Source organism: Molossus molossus, unplaced genomic scaffold (assembly GCF_014108415.1).
Source record: "Molossus molossus isolate mMolMol1 unplaced genomic scaffold, mMolMol1.p scaffold_m16_p_6, whole genome shotgun sequence".
Lineage (NCBI taxonomy): Eukaryota > Metazoa > Chordata > Mammalia > Chiroptera > Molossidae > Molossus > Molossus molossus.
Window position 1 is genome coordinate 52,705,378 of NW_023425399.1, and position 17,576 is coordinate 52,722,953.

Consider the following 17,576-nt stretch of genomic DNA (forward strand, 5'->3'; position numbering starts at 1 on the left):
AGTTCCCACTAGGGGCACGTACCAAAAAAAAACTAAATGACACCATGAAGAAAACAAATTCAGTAAATATAGGACATTGAAGAAAACTACTTACTATTTTCTTAAAAAAAAAAAAAAATCACGGTTACAACTGTTGGTAGGTTAAGACTAAAGAATGCAATTTATAAACCCTGACTAGACCGACTAGACCTGGTTTGGAAAAACTGGCTATGTAAGACTTTTTGATCCACTCATTTGAGTCAGCGATAAAGCTTCAAGAGGCTAAAGGAAAACTATTCTCTATTCTAGCAGGCAAAAAGGCAACAAAACAGGAATACAAGAAGATGAAATCTTACCTTTTAGACAATGCAAAACTCATTGTATTTCATCCATTTATCTTTTCTTCATCCATCCCTCAACCCATGTTACAAGAGAAATCCTTGATCTTTCATCTAGCTAACAGGGACGGGGAATCTCAGCAGAGAACAGAAAAGCACGGGGGGAGTAGTTTCTTCCTAGTTTATAGTTTGAGAAAGAATAGTTCAAGTTCAGAAATGGATTACTTACCCATTGGTTCCTAGTAATTAGCTCCATTTCCTTGCAAAATACACTTTTTTGTTGTGCTTGCTCAGTAAGGTCAATACAAATAAATGCTCTTATCAAAGAACATTTTATAGTCAGCTGTGAGTAGATCCTTAAATATGTGTATCAAAGGGTCTCAAATCAAAAGGCACTACAAATGCAGCCCACAGAATGGTGTGAAGCAAAGCAGTTCTAAATATCTCATTTGCTGGTTTTTTTCCTACTTGAGGCCAGAAACCTTGGGGGGAAATAACCCCAAATCACCACCCAACCCTGAATATTACATACAAAAATAGGTCTTCTATTATGCTGTTTCATACTGTGGTAGAAACCAAGATTATCAACATATTTAAGGTACTTAGTTAACATCTGAGACAGTTTGCTCAGTAAAAATATAAAATGTAAAAGAAACATGCAAGCCTGTATTCATAAGGAAATAAAGCTGCCATGACTTCTTCCTTGCCTGCTTTAGACTATTAATTTGACCAAGCTGGAATTGGCACAGCACAGCTGACACACCAACATAACATTGCAGTGATATACCATCATAAATTGACCAGACTCTACTTGAAAGATGAAAAATACACAACATGAAGAAGAAATCGCATGGCATTCTGAAGAGAAAAAAAACACATTGGGAAAACATGCCACTAATTGTATTTAGTTTAGTGGAGGGGAACAAAAAAGAATAGAGGACATAGGGTAGGTGGGAAGGACACTTGAGATTCTAGGCTCCAGGTAGCTGTATCTTCCCTTCAAGCAAATTTAACTTCTAGTTAAATAATCTATAAAGTGAATTCATTAAACTAAATTATTTCTAAGGTCCATCTCAACTCTAGATCAGATCCCAGAAAAAAAAAAAACAAGAAATCCAACATTTCAGATCCTTGTGAAGCCCAGGAAAAACATGAAATGCTAAAACATAGCAATGGTATTAAAACTGTTTAGCATGTACATAGAACTAAAGGGCATTGTTCAAATGGAACAGAAAGGAAATTAAATCTTCTATATCCCTGTAAAACTGATGCCAAAGTAGTTACACCTATGCTTCCTTATAATTATTTTTTCATTACTCAAAGACATGACTGAGTTAATACAAAAAGAAAAGTCCAAACTGTCAGCTTTCAGTACTACACATTCCCTTCTTTAATACGGCATTTTGCACTATATACATCAATAAAAATTTGAAACAACAAAAAGAACTTCAGTCAAATTCCCCTTCCTCCTCCAGCTTTATTGGATAGTTTAAAATTACATTTCTATTTTCTAGGACTTCAGTTGCTTTTTCCATCTGACTTTTAAAAACTGATTACATCAAATGAAACACAGTTGTCTAAGTGATATAGTATACAAAAATAACATCTTGATTTCTGTGAAAATGCATTTCTCTGCAATTCCTGAATAGCTCCAAATTATGCTTACTCTAAGCATAGATGTTTACTCTGGGTTTTAGATTTAGTCTTTGCAAAAAAATGTATTCTAAACCTTTGCCATCACCATCTGCATATCCAGCATCAATGCTGTTAAGTTGTTCCTATTTAGGGTTTATCCCGATTTTCCTCCCATAGACATTAACATACATATTGTCTTTTTATTTTGTTTACTCCCACTCAACTGTATGTTCTATGTAGGGCCTGATACAGATGTTACTTGATGTTATTTAATAGCTACTGAGGTCAGACAATCCAAGGCCATCATTATGCTAAAATTAAAGTTATTTATGGAAGCTCACAGATACTTCCAGAATTGGTTTTTACCTCCTACATGGGAACATATTTAAGAAACCCAGAACGGGCTTACTGGTCTGATTCAACTCTTCCCATTCATCAATCCCTATTTGCCAGTGGCATGGAAAGGGGGTTCTTTAACAAAGCATTATACTTAACACCTCTACCAAACTAAACATAAACTTTTTTTGTAGTTAAATGCAGAAAGTCGATTTTTTTTTCCACCCCTTTCCTCCTTTTACATGGCAAGTAAAGCTCACTGGCCTGGGAATAGCCTCTATCTGCCAATCTTTGGCCAGTGAAGAGGATTCAGAGAAAATAATACAACCATCAATCAGAAAAAGGAGGGGCGACAAAGGAAAATAATTAAGCTGTGGCCTCAATCGTGCATTCCCGTGCAAGGTGCCCTGATTCGCCACAGCGGTAACAGTTGACTTCACTTGTCTTGCTGCAGTTGATGGCTACATGACCAGTTTCACCACACCTAAAAAAAAAAAATTAGAAGTTTTCATAATGGTTCTCAGAAAATGTAAAACTGTACTGAAGCAATAGTCAATGCAGAACAAAAAGCAATGACAAGTGAGTCAACCTATCTTTGTTTTCAAGATGGTAAGTCTTATCATTAGCCTCTACCTAACAGCAAAAAGGAATTAGATAACAATGCTACTGAATTGTGTAGCAAAGCCACAAAATTAAAAATTTCACCAAAAGGTATAAACCAATATCAAAACCAAAACACCAGCCAAGATATTATATTTTTATGCAAAGTAATTTCTAAGATTTCACAGGTATGTACATTTCAAAACTTTTAACAGTCTCATTTTTAAAACATTAATAATTCCAAGGTTCTGTAAACTGTCCCGCTGCCATAAGCCACAAGCTATTATATCATCGCAGAATACTGACTAATATACAGATTGGATGCTGGTTATGTATGTAGAAATCCACCTCTTCTGGCCAGAGCCAACTTTCACTAAATGAACTGATCCACAAGGTCCTTCCACTTATAGAGAATTTATCTCTAAAACAATCTGCAATGAGCATTTCCTGCAGTAACATTCTGATAACTTACCTATAGCACTTCACTTTGGTGCAGTCTTTTTGAATATGTCCAAATTCTCCACAAGAATAGCACTTCTGCTCATCTGCGTGGTCACAGTCACGAGCCAGATGGCCTGGTTTGCCACAGTTATAGCAGCATTGCTCTCTCTCTCTCTTGGGCTCCTTGCAGTCCTTTGCGATGTGGCCACCTCTACCGCAATTATAGCAGGCTTCAACAATAAGAAAAAGAAGCAGACCAAGACTATAAAATCTTTACAAAATGTAACCATACAATACAAAACCTCAAGGGTGGAAAATCTTTTCCAATAATATGTGCATGCTCACCTCTCCAAGTTCTAGAAGTATATGAAAAGTGTTAAAATACTTACCATCCTCCTGAAGATCACAATCCTTGGCAAGATGACCAGACTCACCACAGCGATAACAGATGTCTGGAAGAGACGAAGAAACAAACTGGAAACCTATTTGGGGTAGAAACAAAAATAATTTAGCTAATTAGACCAGTCTTGATATTAATGAATATTCTAGTACTTCAAAATTTTTAATTCGACAAAATACCTCTATCCGAGGTAAAACCACCTCTGCCACGGCTTCTCATTCCACGACCACGGCCTCCACCAGTAGGGCATTCCCGGGCCCAGTGGCCAGATCGTCCACACTTGAAGCACTCATTGCTGCTCATGGCTGCAGTTAGATCTTTGAAATATTAAAAATGACAACATTTAACCACTTGAAATTACTTTTATTCCCCTTTTAGTGTGTTTTTGGACAATTATTCTGAGGGGAAAGCCTGCAATTATTATTGCTTAGAAAAAGAATCACACAACTACATGCTTAGGCATTCTACACCTAATATGAAATATATTAAAAGTAAAAAACATTATTTATTTTCATACAATTTTTGACTATTAAAAAATGAAGATTACACATATGTAGATCAATACGCAGACATTAATTCAGTTATTATTGATGGGGTGATGAAATTTTCAGTGTCAATATCAACAAACACTCTAGGTCCAACTTAATGGACACATTTTCATGGTTTTAAGCCAGTAAACTTTATTTTGGGCAACTGGAAGTAATTTACTGGTCATAAAATTGGAATCAACTAAACCAATGGAGCTGTAGTATGAATTCTATGACAGGTAGGTGCAGAAAAATATTTTCTCTCTATAACCTTAGCACATAACAATGCCTAGTTATATTGTAGCTCTTGCTTGCTGATTGAATCTTCACAGGAAGATATGTTTTTGGAAATTAAGAATATACATTTTATCTCTAAAGGGTACAGTATGTTAAAAAATATTAGAAAAACAACAAAGAGGTAAACCAACGTGCTAATACCACATAAGGCACTGAGACATTTATACTTTTTCTATTCTTTTCATATTTTTTTTTTTTTTTTTAATCCTCACCCGAGGACATTTTTCCATTTTTTTGTTCAGGTAGAGTGGGAGGGAGAGAGAGGACCAGAGAGAAAGAGAGAGAAACATCGATGTGAAGGGAACACATCGAGTGGCTGCCACCCGCACGACCAACCAGAGCCGGGGACAAACTGCAACCGAGGTACATGCCCTTAGCGGGAACCGAACCCGGGTCTCTCAGGACCGCAGGCCGACGCTTTAACCGCTGAGCCAAACCGGCTAGGGCTCTTTTCATATTTTTTATGTAATTTTATATTTAAAATAAGGCTATCTGGAATTTCATAATAGACTCCTTTATTGGGTATTGTTTCCAAATGAAAGCAAAAGTCCTACCAAAGCAAATGGGTTTTATACTTTTTATATAACAATCTAAAAATAAACAGGCTATTCCTGGAATGAAATGGAATGCTGTAGGACAAACTCCTAGAATGTTGGCTTTTAAAAAAGAAACTATCTAAAAATAATGTACCTTTACACTGCCAAACTTCTATAGCTAAACATTTTTACCCTTAATTCTAGTGTCAAGCAATGGTACACAAAGTTTTTAAAATACCTTCTCAAAGCCAAGCATATAAGCACCAAGATCTAGCAAAACATAACAGTTTCAATTAAAACCAAATGGATAGTGGAATCATCCAAACCAACTACAGTACCAAAAGTCAGTACATGGTACATAAATGGTCCATCAAGTTGTAGAGAAATCTAGTGACCAAAAATTAAGCTAAAATTGAGTTTCCAAAGCTTTTATTGTGCCCTGGCCGGTTTGGTTCAGCGGTTAGAGCATCAGTCTGCGGTCCAGAGAGACGAGGGTTCAGTTCCCACTAAGGACACGTACCTCGATTGCAGTTTGTCCCTGGCCTTGGTTGGGTCGTGCAGGAGGCAGCCACTCGATGTGACTCTCTCACATCAATGTTTCTCTCTCCCTCTTCCCCTCTCTCACCCTCTTCCGCCCTCTCTCCCTCCCACTCTATCTGAAGATAAATGTAAAACTGTCCTCGGGTGAGGAGATAGAGATTATATATATATATATATATACACATATATGTGTATATATATATATATATATAAAGCTTTTATTGTCAAATATTTTTTTAAATGCAATATCCACATCTCCTAACTGCAGACTCAGGATAAATTTTCAGAGGAATCTTTCTACCAACTCTTGCCACTTGTCATATAAAAAAATCATGGGGAAACACTTGTATGGGATACTTTTAATTAGTGGTTTCAGATACCTAATGCACATTTCTAGTAGGAAGACACCAGCCAGTAAAAATTAAAAATGTATTTTTGCAAAATTTGAGATTACATTTGTTTTCTTATGCTGCTGTTAGTCTAAATCATGTGAAGTGCTAGTTTCCACCTGAAACAGTCAAGATGAAAAAATAAACAGAACAGGCCTGGTCGGCATGGTTTAGTTGGTTGGAATGTTTTCCTGTACACCAAAAGGTGGTGGGTTTGATCCCTAGTCAGAGTATATGCAGGAGGCAAGCGATTGAAATTTCTCTCCCAACCTCCCTTCCTCTCTCTTAAAAAAAAAGGAACGGCACACAAAATAGTCACAGAAAAAAGCTGGTTCTGGTACCTCATCCTTCTTTCATTCGTATTTTCTTTATTTTGCATCTTCTCCAGTTTACAGTCAGACCAATTTGAGCACATTTAACTATTGTTCTCAATGAGTTTTTTGCACAGAAACAATCACTTCCTTATATAAGGTAAGCCAGGCAATTTGAAAAGTCCCGAGTATTTTAAAGTTCAATATTTAAACAAGATACTATCGTTTAGAAAACAAAATAGTTCAATAGTCAATACATTTCTAAACTAAAGCAACGATAGTTTGAGCAATCTCTACTTTAGACTGCAGCTTTAAAAGAATCTCATTTATTTCATAATAGTAAAGTACAAAGAAAATATAATGAATCATCAGATTTTTATAAGTGGAATAAATAAAGTCAGCAGTTAGCCCTGGCCGGTTTGGCTCAGCGGTTAGAGCGTCCGCCTGCGGTCCGGAGAGACCCGGGTTCGGTTCCCGCTAAGGGCACGTACTTCGGTTGCAGTTTGTCCCCGGCCCTGGTTGGTCGTGCGGGTGGCAGCCACTCGATGTGTCCCTTCACGTCGATGTTTCTCTCACTCTCTCTCTCTTCCTCTCTCTCCCTCACACTCTATCTGTACAAAAAATGGAAAAATATCCTCGGGTGAGGATAAAAAATAAAAAAATAAATAAAGTCAGCAGTTAAAATTGTAGGTTTACTTTCAGTAGAGAAATCTATAATTCAGCTCTCAAGAACTGATTAACCTATGTGTGAATTTTTCATGAACTGTTTTGTGTTTTTGCTTTTCTCCATTCAGGGCACCCAGATCCAAAGTGAATAGAGAAAAAATAAACGGCAAGAAAAGTAGTATTTTTAAGAGAAGACACTAAAATAACACTTTCAGATTAAACATAAAACTCTTACTTCCTCTTACCCTAATTCCTAATCGAAAGTTGGTTAAAATGTGATTTCTGTATGAACTACAATTTTAGGGAAGACTGTATTTCTCCACTTAGAATGCAATTAAACTATTCTGCAAAACAGATATACATGCACAGTTCAGTGGCAAAGGCAGAACTTTATACATTGAAACTAGTTTCAGATGTTTGTGTGGACATCAGTAAATTTTAATCTCACATAAATTTGTTTACTGTAGTAAGTTAAGGTTTTAAAAAAACCACTAAAGCTCAAAGGGAAAGGAAACATTAATTTCATTAGTATTCCAAAGACCCATCATCAGTAGGGCACATCTCTGGGCTCAGGTAATGTGTATGCAATCTGCCTTCTCCTCTTTGGCCCAACCACGGCCAATCAGCTGGTCTACGTTTTCATTGAGTCCCTTGTGATAGATTTGTCTCCTTAGTAGCATTAAACCAAATGATTTCCACTCTTTTAAAGGCACCCTACTTATTCTAGGAGGGAGGTCTCCATCCTAATAGTCATATATAGATGTATTTAGCCAAAAGGTCTGTAAAGAATTTCATGCTATTCCTTAAAAAAACTGCCCTGGCCAGTTTGGCTCAGCGGTTAGAGCGTCTGGAGAGACCCGGGTTCGGTTCCCGCTAAGGGCACATACTTCGGTTGCAGTTTGTCCCCGGCCCTGGTTGGTCGTGCGGGTGGCAGCCGCTCGATGTGTCCCTTCACATGTTTCTCTCTCTTTCTCCCTTCCTCTCTCTCCCTCCCACTCTGTGCAAAAAAATGGAAAAATGTCCTCGGGTGAGGATAAAAAAAAAAACAAAAAAACTAGAGGCAGCAAGGTAAGACAGAGCTGAGACTTCAGGCTCCATGATTCTCAAGGTCTAGGACTGCTCTTGGCTAGAATTTTATTGTACTGTCCAGCCTCTGCCCCGCCCCCTACCCTCCACCTGTCACAACCTTTTCCAACCTCCAAGGGTCAACTTAAATGCCAACTCTATTAAAAAAAAATTCTGACATCTCCCAGCCTGAAACTCTACCTTCCTGGAAATTAAGACCTAGGATACTTTGTTAGTATCTGTCTGATGGCACTACTATATTTGCCTTTTATCACATTCCTTGAGGGCAAAGACCAAATAATTTATCTTTGAATCATCACAACAACCCATGATTATCCTTTTAGTAGTTATATAACTCAATATTTTAACTGCTTTTGGGGGGAAGAGGAGGCTTACTAGTCATTTGTGGAATGAAACAAATTGTTTCTTGTATAGACCAAATCCAACCTAATCAAGTACTACTGACAATAAAATACCTAAATTTTTGCTATCAAAAATCACTGCACTGGTACCCATTTCTCCCAACTGTGCTGCTGCTCTGTTTTGGGCCTGCTCGCACCCACGGCCCAGCTCTACCATGCAGCTGCAGAAGCAAGTTCTTAGACTGTACTGCGAGCTGCTGCGCACAGAACAGGAAGCCCGGAGCCGAGGTGCAAGTGTGGGCTGAGTTTCTGCAGCACGCATGTCTGCCACACTCGATATACTACGGATGCATCAAATACTTGTACCGCCAGCTCCAGTTGCTATGCTCTGGCCACATCATGGCCATGGGTGCCTTCGTGTAACCAAGGACCTGGGAAAGGCGGGAAACAGGAACCCGCTCCATGGTATGGGGTGGTCACCAGAGACCCCACTGGATGGACGATGACAGGTTGAAGAGCTTATCCAATGGAGCAGGGGAAGGGGAGAGGTCTTGAGAGACTAGGTTCCATGGATTGGGGAAATCAGACAGCCCTTCTGGTGAGGTAGGGTCCAAAGACCACCATGAAGATGGTGAGAGATGCTTGACCTTTTAAGATCCATAACTTGTCGGACTCTCTCATGAGAGCTTGGGGCAGCCTGGGTCACTAGCTGGCTGGAGACTGTGTCAAGCTGGGAGCTACTTACTCAAAGGCATGGGGAGCCAGGATGCCCCCTGTTGAACCAACAGAGACTGAAACACCCTTCTCTTAACCCCTGGCTCCTGAACTCCCCTCTCTGTATTTAACTGACAAAAGAGTTTTTTGCTGAAGAATTTGAGAAGATACCTTTATGGACAGTGAGAAGTCTGGAATCCCCTTTGGAAAACTTTTCTCCCGTTAACTGCAACAAACTAGGACTGGTAAGGAAGGGGCTAGGGGCCTCATCCCAGCTGATTATTTACAGACCCCCACAAGACCTCTACACCTACTGGTTCTGGGGAGGGGTAGCCCTGACTCCTGCACCCTTCCACCCTCAGGACTGTCCCAAAGAGGCAATCAAGTTGGAAATGTGCTTTAAAAAAAAAAAAAAAGCCCTGGCCGGTTTGGCTCGGCGGTTAGAGCGTCCGCCTGCGGTCCGGAGAGACCCGGGTTCGGTTCCCGCTAAGGGCACGTACCTCGGTTGCAGTTTGTCCCTGGCCCTGGTTGGTCGTGCGGGTGGTGGCCACTCGATGTGTCCCTTTCACATCGATGTTTCCCTCTCTCTCTCTTCCTCTCCCTCCCTCCCACTCTATCTGTACAAAAAATGGAAAAATGTCCTCGGGTGAGGATAAATAAATAAATAAAAATTTTAAAAAAGGCAGTGATTTTCAACCCTTTTCATCTCATGGCACACACAAATTATTAAAATTCGGCAGCACACCAACAAATATATTTTTTGCCGAGCTGTCAAAAAATAGTTATCATTTTGATTCATTCACGCTGGACAGCTATTGCCATTTTTAAATTTGACAATCTAGCCCTGGCCAGTTTGGCTCAGCGGTTAGAGCGTCGGTCTGCGGTCCAGAGAGACCCGGTTTCGGTTCCCACTAAGGGCACGTACCTCGGTTGCAGTTTGTCCCCGGCTCCGGTTGGGTCATGCGGGTGACAACCACTCGATGTGTCCCTTTCACATCGATGTTTCTCTCTCTCTCCCTCCTAGTCTATCTGAACAAAATATGGAAAAATGTCCTCGGGTGAGGATTGAAAAAAAAAAAAAATTGACAGTCTAAGGGAAAAGAGGTCAGTGCCCCCGACTAATTAGTCAGGTACGTATTGCATGTTTTAAAAAAAATCTTGTGGCATACCACTGAATAAAATTGCTGGTTTAAACCAACAATGTATTTTCAATTAGGTACTCATTAGGGATTGACTACAACCACTCTAAACTCAAGAATATTTCAGATTATCTAGTAAAATCCCCCTATGTAACAGAAAATTTTCACTCCACTTAGTAAAAAAGTCAGCAGCCAAGCCAGGATCCTTAACTTACCACCCAGACTCTTCCTATTACTCCAAGAATTCACAACCAATTAGACTGGAATTGGTACCAAAAACACAAATGGTTACACCAAATTTTACAGAATGCTACAAAACACACATATATACTAATTTAAAAGACTAAATACAGCCGTCCCTCATATATCGCGATTAATCCATTCCAGACTCTAGCGGTTGCACCTATCACTGAAGGATTCCTGGGGTGCTCAAATACATAAGCCTACAGTCCATATGTACAGTAATTTATTTTTCTTTATTTTTAATCCTCACCCGAGGACATTTTTCCATTTTTTGTTCAGACAGAGTGGGAGGGGGAGAGAGAGAAACATCAACATGAAAGGGACACATCGAGTGGCTGCCACCTGCACAACCCAACCAGGGCCGGGGACAAAATGCAAACAAGGTACATGCCCTTAGCGGGAACCAGACCCGGGTCTCTCTGGACCGCAGGCCAACGCTCTAACTGCTGAGCCAAACCAGCCAGGGCCATACGTACAGTAATTTTAATTGTAATTGTAATACAGGCATGTATAATTGACTCAAGACAACCAAGCACATGCTGTATCATTTTCACTGTCTCGATCAATTTTTTAATGAATATATTTGAAAAAACCACAACACAGTGAAGCCGTGAAAATCTAAATGCTAACTATTTACAATAGCTACGATCTGGAAACAGCCCAAGTGTCCATCAGTAGACGAATGGATAAAAAAAGCTGTGGTATATATACACAATGGAGTACTATGCAGCTGTAGGAAAGAAAGATCTCTTATCCTTTGAGACGACATGGAGGGACCTGGAAAGTATCATCCTAAGTGAAACAAGCCAAACAGAGAAAGACAAGTTTCATATGATCTCACTTATTTATGGAAATATAATGAACATAACAGTCTGAGGAATGGGGTAGTCCCAGAGACGCAGAAGTGGGGTACAGACTGACAATCCCCTAAACAGGGAGGTGGTGGGGGAGAGATAAACCACAGAACTTATATGCATGTATGCATGAACAGTGGACGTGGACAACAAACTGGGGAGGGGGCAGGGAGGGAGGGGGAGGGGGAATCAGTGGGGGGAAAAGGAGAAACATCTGTAACAAAAATTAATTAATAGCCCTGGCCGGTTTGGCTCAGAGGTTAGAGCGTTGGCCTGCGGTCCTGAGAGACGCGGGTTCGGTTCCCGCTAAGGGCACGTACCTCGGTTGCAGTTTGTCCCCGGCCCTGGTCAGTTGTGCGGGTGGCGACCACTCGATGTGTCCCTTCACATCGATGTTTCTCTCTCTCTGTTCCTCTCTCTCCCTCCCACTCTACCTGAACAAAAAATGGAAAAATGTCCTCGGGTGAGGATTAAAAAAAAAATTAAAAAAAAAAAAAAATTAATTAATAAAAAAAAATCTAAGTGCTAAGTGGCAAGGGAGGACTGTACTGTATTTTCACTGTTGTCAAGCATTAGATCATATTTTCTTCCTTTTGCTTATTTTCACTGTTGTCAGGCATTAGGAGATATTTTCTTCCTTTTGCTCCTAGAAATTATAGCAGCATCTACACCAATGTATCCTTACACAGCCAGATTTTGGGACCATTGGTAACAAGGGGTTAATCGTTTGACTCACCTTAATGATCTGCTGTGTTACCTCAGGTACTTGACCCCTCTCCTGTCCTTATTTGGAAATGGAAGATACTAAAACTGATCTGTGATGAGAATTGTTCTTAGGTGCCTAATGTTTCATAGATTCTCAATTTTAAAAATTGCAAGGATTTATGTCCTCTGCTTACAGTTTCTTTTCCACTATTCCAATTAAGTTAGACTGCTTAAAAGTAGATAGAACTCAGTCTAATGTCTACATAGCAGGCTTAGAGCAGGCTAACTCTGCTTTACCCAATTTTCCCATCTCATAGTCTACTTCCAGAAAGGAATGAAGAAGAGAATTCTGAATGACTTGACACTTTCAAAAGAAATCAGTTTACCTGTTTCCATTTTAATTTTTGTGTGTCAAATTTTCATGATACAAACCACACCTAAAGTTATGGTAAGAGCACAGGGCAACCAGGCAGCAGTACCAGAGGAAGTTAAGATATTGCTCGAAAAGATTTAAGATTCACTGTGAGGGGCCATGTATTGTAAACTAAGAGGTCTATTTTAGATTTTGCATTCATCTAGGCTTTAAGGTTTAACTCCTGGAATTGGTACCAAAAACACAAATGGTTATACCAAATCAGTATTGATTTTTATTTATTAATGTCAGTCATTGCACCATAATTTTGATACTAAGAACAAAGCCAGTAAACAACTTAAATTTTAATAGTACATGCCCAAGACTTAATGAGTTCCAATGAACAGAAGACTAACTCACTCCACAAATACGTTTAAAATAAGTAGCAAAAGGAAAGGGGGGGGGCAAGGAGAAGCAACATAAAGTATGATGGGGATCTGGCTAGATTTATTTTTTTAAGCTTTATTTTTAGTAAGATTTTCCTAACACAGCTACATATATTCACATTTGCTCTATCTTTAGTTATTTTCACCACACTTAGGGTTATCCGTGACTCATCCACATTGTTGACTTAACTACCTTTAGACCATAGTAGAGCTTTTGCTCCATGAATGTACTCACTCATTTTTTATGCTCTAATGATTCAGTTTGGTGTTCCAACAGGGTACTGAAACACTTCTGACTATTAACAAAAACAAACTACAGATAAGCTGGAAGGAAGCTACGTTGTGTATTACCCACATTCTGGCCACAATAATGAAGAACAGTACAATACTGGGAGCAATTCTATGTCCTTATCCTGGTTCCTGCATTTACTGCATGACCTTGGTTAGTATTTACATACATTTCTGCCTGTCCTGGTTACCCCTGAAGGGTTTTAATTAATAGCTAAATATTTACTTAGAGCCAAGCGTTAATAAACATATTATCTATAATCCTTAGAACCCTGCAAATTATGTCTTCTTGCTCTCATTTTACTGATAAAGAAATTGGAGATCTGAGATCAAGTAACTTACCCAAAGCCTTTAAGTAGAAAGTTCTAAAATCAACATTTCAACAGTCCTCTGCAGAGTCTTTTGTAAGGGTTAAGTGGTAATAAAGTACACAAAAATGCTATCACCAGAAGAATACACCAATTCACTCCCTACTTCAAAAATATTACACAGCATGTTACTAACTATATAGCAAATAATTGTATAAAGAACACTTAATTTGAATTTTAATGCAAAAAGTTATCTGCTCTGTATTTCCATATTTTAAAATTCTACATTTAAAAATCCACAGCCATAAATGAATTTATTCACAGTCTGCCATAACACAGCTTTCCTGAATTTTAAGCCAAGACAGATTTTCTTCTTAACCTTCTTCAAGGCATAACTTAAGAGTGCCACTATGGACCCAAAGACTGGCAACCTGATTTTTAAATTTATTTGAGAGAAATTTATTTTTTTGTCCCACTTATTTATGCATTCATTGGTTGCTACTTGCATGTGCCCTGACCAGAGATCGAACCCGCAAGCTTGGTGTATTAGGATGATGCTCTAACCAACAGAGTTACCCAGCCAAGGTTCCTGGCAACCTGATTTCATTAGTTAACACCCTGACTGTAATTATAGAGCCACCACAGGTAATCACTGTACTACATTCTCATTCTCTTGATTAAAAGAATCCATCAACTTATAACTTAAAGTTTGATGGCTACAAGCTCTCACTTTATTATTCCAGTATCTTTTTACTTACAACATGAAAATGGTGCAGTTTACTGGAATCTCTCAATAGCATACCCTTACTGCAACAGCATCTGACACTGCCAGAATAGGAGTTCTATTAAGTGAGATGGTACAGAAAGAGCGTTCCCCACATAGCAGGCCAGGATGCCTTGGCATCAGTCTCCTTGGCATCAGGCTCTCTACTTACTGTTAGGAGGCCAGGAAGAGGAAAGAAGCCAATATTAAAAAACCAACAAAATAACACCTTTCACTTCTGCAAGGGAAAAAAAAAATCTCTGTTGTGGTCAATGTTTAGCCAACACATCAATCTTTCCAATTACAGGTACACCTCAGGTATATTGTGGGTTTGGTTCCTTACCACAGCAGTAAAGCGTTTTTAATTTTTTTTGCTGGTGGAAGGTCTTGCCTTCAATTTATAAAATACACAACATCTAATGCAATAAAGTGACAATGAGGTAATGCCTGAAGTTGAATTGTGACTCTATTGCTTGTAAGCACAGATATGGTACTGTCCCATGTACATACCACTTAGAATACAGTCATAAAACCTTATTACAAACCCATTTATAATACCTTAAAAGGTATCACTCTGCCTGTTCTGGATATTCAAATGCTAGTGTAATAACTGGTTTTCCACCTATTTGGCTCAAAATATTTTAGAAACTACATATTTGCTTGAAACACCTCATCCCTCAAAAAAGAAAACCAAAACACACACACCACCCCTCTTGTTATCAATATGAAAATGTGGACCTCTGGTTTTAAGAAAAACTTACCCAAGTTTTCTAATATGACATAAGTACATAAGTACACAAACATATAGTTAGCTTTAAAAAACAAACAGCTGTTGCCAAAATTTGCAATGGGGGTGGGGTCTTTGTCCAGTTCTTGGGAACATAATAAATTATTCCTTTTATATTCCAGTACAGAGAGCTCCTTGCAAACAAGAATCAGGTTCATCTAGCTAAATAACGCAAGCAAATATCTATGCATGTGGCACTTTGTAGATGGTTGATTAAGCCATGACCAGAGTGATTTTTTTTGTAGAAGTATTTGAAAATAATTGCGGGGGAGCCTAAAAGGCAAAAACTTCATTTCATACTTCTTTTTAAAACCCTCAAACCCTAACTCGCAATTTATAAGGCTTAGGCAAAGAAGAAACAAAGTTGTTAATTTAATGAATTAAAGAGTGTCAGTGATAAGGACATTAACTGTTTACATTTCTCTCGGAAAGCCTATTTTTAAAAACTTGAAAATTGGGGGCAAAATTATGTAAATTAACCCCTTTTTCACCTTAAAACAAAAAATGAGCCTGGCCACTTTGGCTCAATAGAGTATTCACCTGTAGACCAAAAGGTCGTGGGTTTGATTCCATGTCAAGGGCACGTATCTGGGTTGCAGGTTTGATCCCCCACCCCAGTTGGGTGGTGCAGGAGGCAACCAATCCACGCATCTCTCTCCTACCGATGTTTCTGTCTCTCTTGTTCCCTCTCCCTCCCTTCTACTTTGTCTCAAATCAATGGAAAAATATCCTCTGGTGAGGAGTAAAAAAAAAAAGAAAGAAAAAAAAAATGAAACCAGACGTTTACACACGGTGAGTCACATTACGAAATGTTTTTGTGTTGTTTTTGTTTCCCCCTAAGACTCCCCCTACATGACTAGATCACTTCCTTGGAAGTGCCATGTGTCTGAGGCCACGTGGTAAACATGTGGCAACAAGCAAAATCCCTACCCATAATAAAATTAACAGCAAACCCAAATGTGGGCGATGATACCTTTCTAAAACGTTTGGAGGGTGGCAAATCATGTCTTATTTTTAGATTAAACAGTATTCTTTTAATCTCATGAATGATGCTATTGATTTTGGAGATTTGGCAATTTTTTTCCTTCTGATAAGGATATTTTTTTAAAGGATCATCTAAATTAAATAGTGTTGATTCATGGAAAGCCGGCCCTAACTGCCCCTTTTCGAATTGCATTGAATGAATATTAAAAAAATCAATTGGGAAACTATCGAGTATGCAAAGTATGAATCCCAAAGATTATCAGGCCTTCCAGTGGAGTGTCCCACACCCTCAAGAACTTCTTCAAGGATCCTTTTGTAGGCCCACTCAGAGCCTTTGGCACATGGCCCGCCAGGCCCACTACACCAGCACACGGCCTGCACTAAGTACCTAACTCCATCTCCCCTCCATCCGCACCAAGGCCCTTTTCTCAAGAAACGGCCTCCTTGTGATAAGTTCCCGCCAAAACGACCCTCCGTCCCACATTCCGAGACCCTAGAAGTCTCAGAGCCTCGGTCCCAAGAGCGCACGAGCCAGGGCCTCATTTGCTGGAAGGCTATGGCCTGGGTTGCGGCCTTAGCCCCGGGAGAGGTCACTACGCGCGGGGACTCAATTTCTCAGGGCGGAAAAAAAGGGAGGGAGGGTCGTCCGACTGCAGGAGGCCGGAAACCCAGCCCCGAGGCGGCTGTGGCAGCCGAGTTTCCCACCTGACGCAGCAGCGAAAAAGACCAAAGTGCGGCCGCCATCGCCGCCTCACTGCTCCCCACCCTCTTCGTCCGCCTCGGACCAGCGACCGCAGCGCGGTCCCCCCCAGGCCCTATCCCCACTCCTGGCCCTCACCTTAGGGGTCTGAGTGAGCCCGCAGCGACGGAGAATGAGCGAGGTAAGCGGCTCGCAAATTAGAGGATGTTTATTTTCAGGAGGGTCCTTGCCTGCGCCACACACTGCTCTGCACACGGCCCCACACACACGCCGCTGCGCACGGCTCTCCTCCGCCTCGCCCACGCGGCCAATCAGTGCGCAGTCTCGGGCGTCCAATCAGAGCTTCTCACCGGTAAGACAGCCCAGCCTGAGCGCGGCTAGGAAAGCGCGGGGCGGGTCCACGCGAGGCGGTTTTTTTCCGCGCTTTTCGGTCTTTCCAGTTGTTCAACACGCGCGGCCTTTATTTTCCGGATTCTCAGGCACCGCCCCCTCTCGCGCCTTTCTGGCTTATTCCACGCCGGTTCCGAGAGAGGGTAAACTCATGTGTCCTGCCTCGGCAATCTCTCAGCAGCTCGCGACGCGGGATGCCAGGGGACGGGTCTCAGTGTCTGTGATAGGCGTGCGGCCGGGAAAAATCCCTACTTCTTGGGCTCAGAAAAGACTGTATGCCCTTAGACCATTGCCCATTTCCTGAAACATCAGTTTGGGGGATCTCAAGTCACAGAAGAGGCTGGGGCTGTGGACAGCCGGCCCTGACATGTGTTTTGGTTTTTGAGTGAGCCAGGGCAGAGACCAGAAGTCCTTACCTTCTTTCACGTCTAGGTCCCATATACCCACCTCAAAGTAATAGTGGCCTGGGAGAGGGTGTGAA

At 40.4% G+C, this 17,576-nt stretch overlaps 1 protein-coding gene and 1 pseudogene across 4 annotated transcripts; one reads left to right on the top strand and one right to left on the bottom strand.

Moving 5' to 3' along the window:
• Positions 1 to 1,201: 1,201 nt before the first annotated feature.
• On the bottom strand, positions 1,202 to 16,995 carry LOC118618537 (CCHC-type zinc finger nucleic acid binding protein). Of its 4 annotated transcripts, none has more exons than XM_036244820.1 (5): positions 16,844 to 16,995; positions 3,930 to 4,046; positions 3,719 to 3,811; positions 3,361 to 3,562; positions 1,202 to 2,772 (listed from the first exon to the last, which is right to left on the bottom strand). In XM_036244820.1, exons 2-5 carry the CDS (start codon positions 4,030 to 4,032, stop codon positions 2,655 to 2,657), a joined length of 516 nt encoding a protein of 171 aa, XP_036100713.1. In that variant the 5' UTR covers positions 4,033 to 4,046; positions 16,844 to 16,995; the 3' UTR covers positions 1,202 to 2,654. The 4 variants fall into 4 exon arrangements, with proteins under 4 accessions (XP_036100713.1, XP_036100711.1, XP_036100714.1 ...); XM_036244818.1 differs by having other exon boundaries at positions 3,909 to 4,046; positions 16,844 to 16,994; XM_036244821.1 differs by having other exon boundaries at positions 1,684 to 2,772; positions 3,361 to 3,559; positions 16,844 to 16,994.
• The window catches only part of LOC118619201, a 68,395-nt pseudogene continuing 59,456 nt past the window's right edge, over positions 8,638 to 17,576 (top strand).

Bases quoted from the DNA above. Each gene is read 5' to 3' on its own strand.
- LOC118618537 (XM_036244818.1), bottom strand. From the start codon at position 4,032: ATGAGCAGCAATGAGTGCTTCAAGTGTGGACGATCTGGCCACTGGGCC. The intron at 3,563-3,718 runs GTAAGTATTTTA...TTCTTATTGTTG, and splicing joins TTGTGATCTTCAGGAGGATG to AAGCCTGCTATAATTGCGGT. The intron at 2,773-3,360 runs GTAAGTTATCAG...TTTTTTTTTTAG, and splicing joins ACCAAAGTGAAGTGCTATAG to GTGTGGTGAAACTGGTCATG.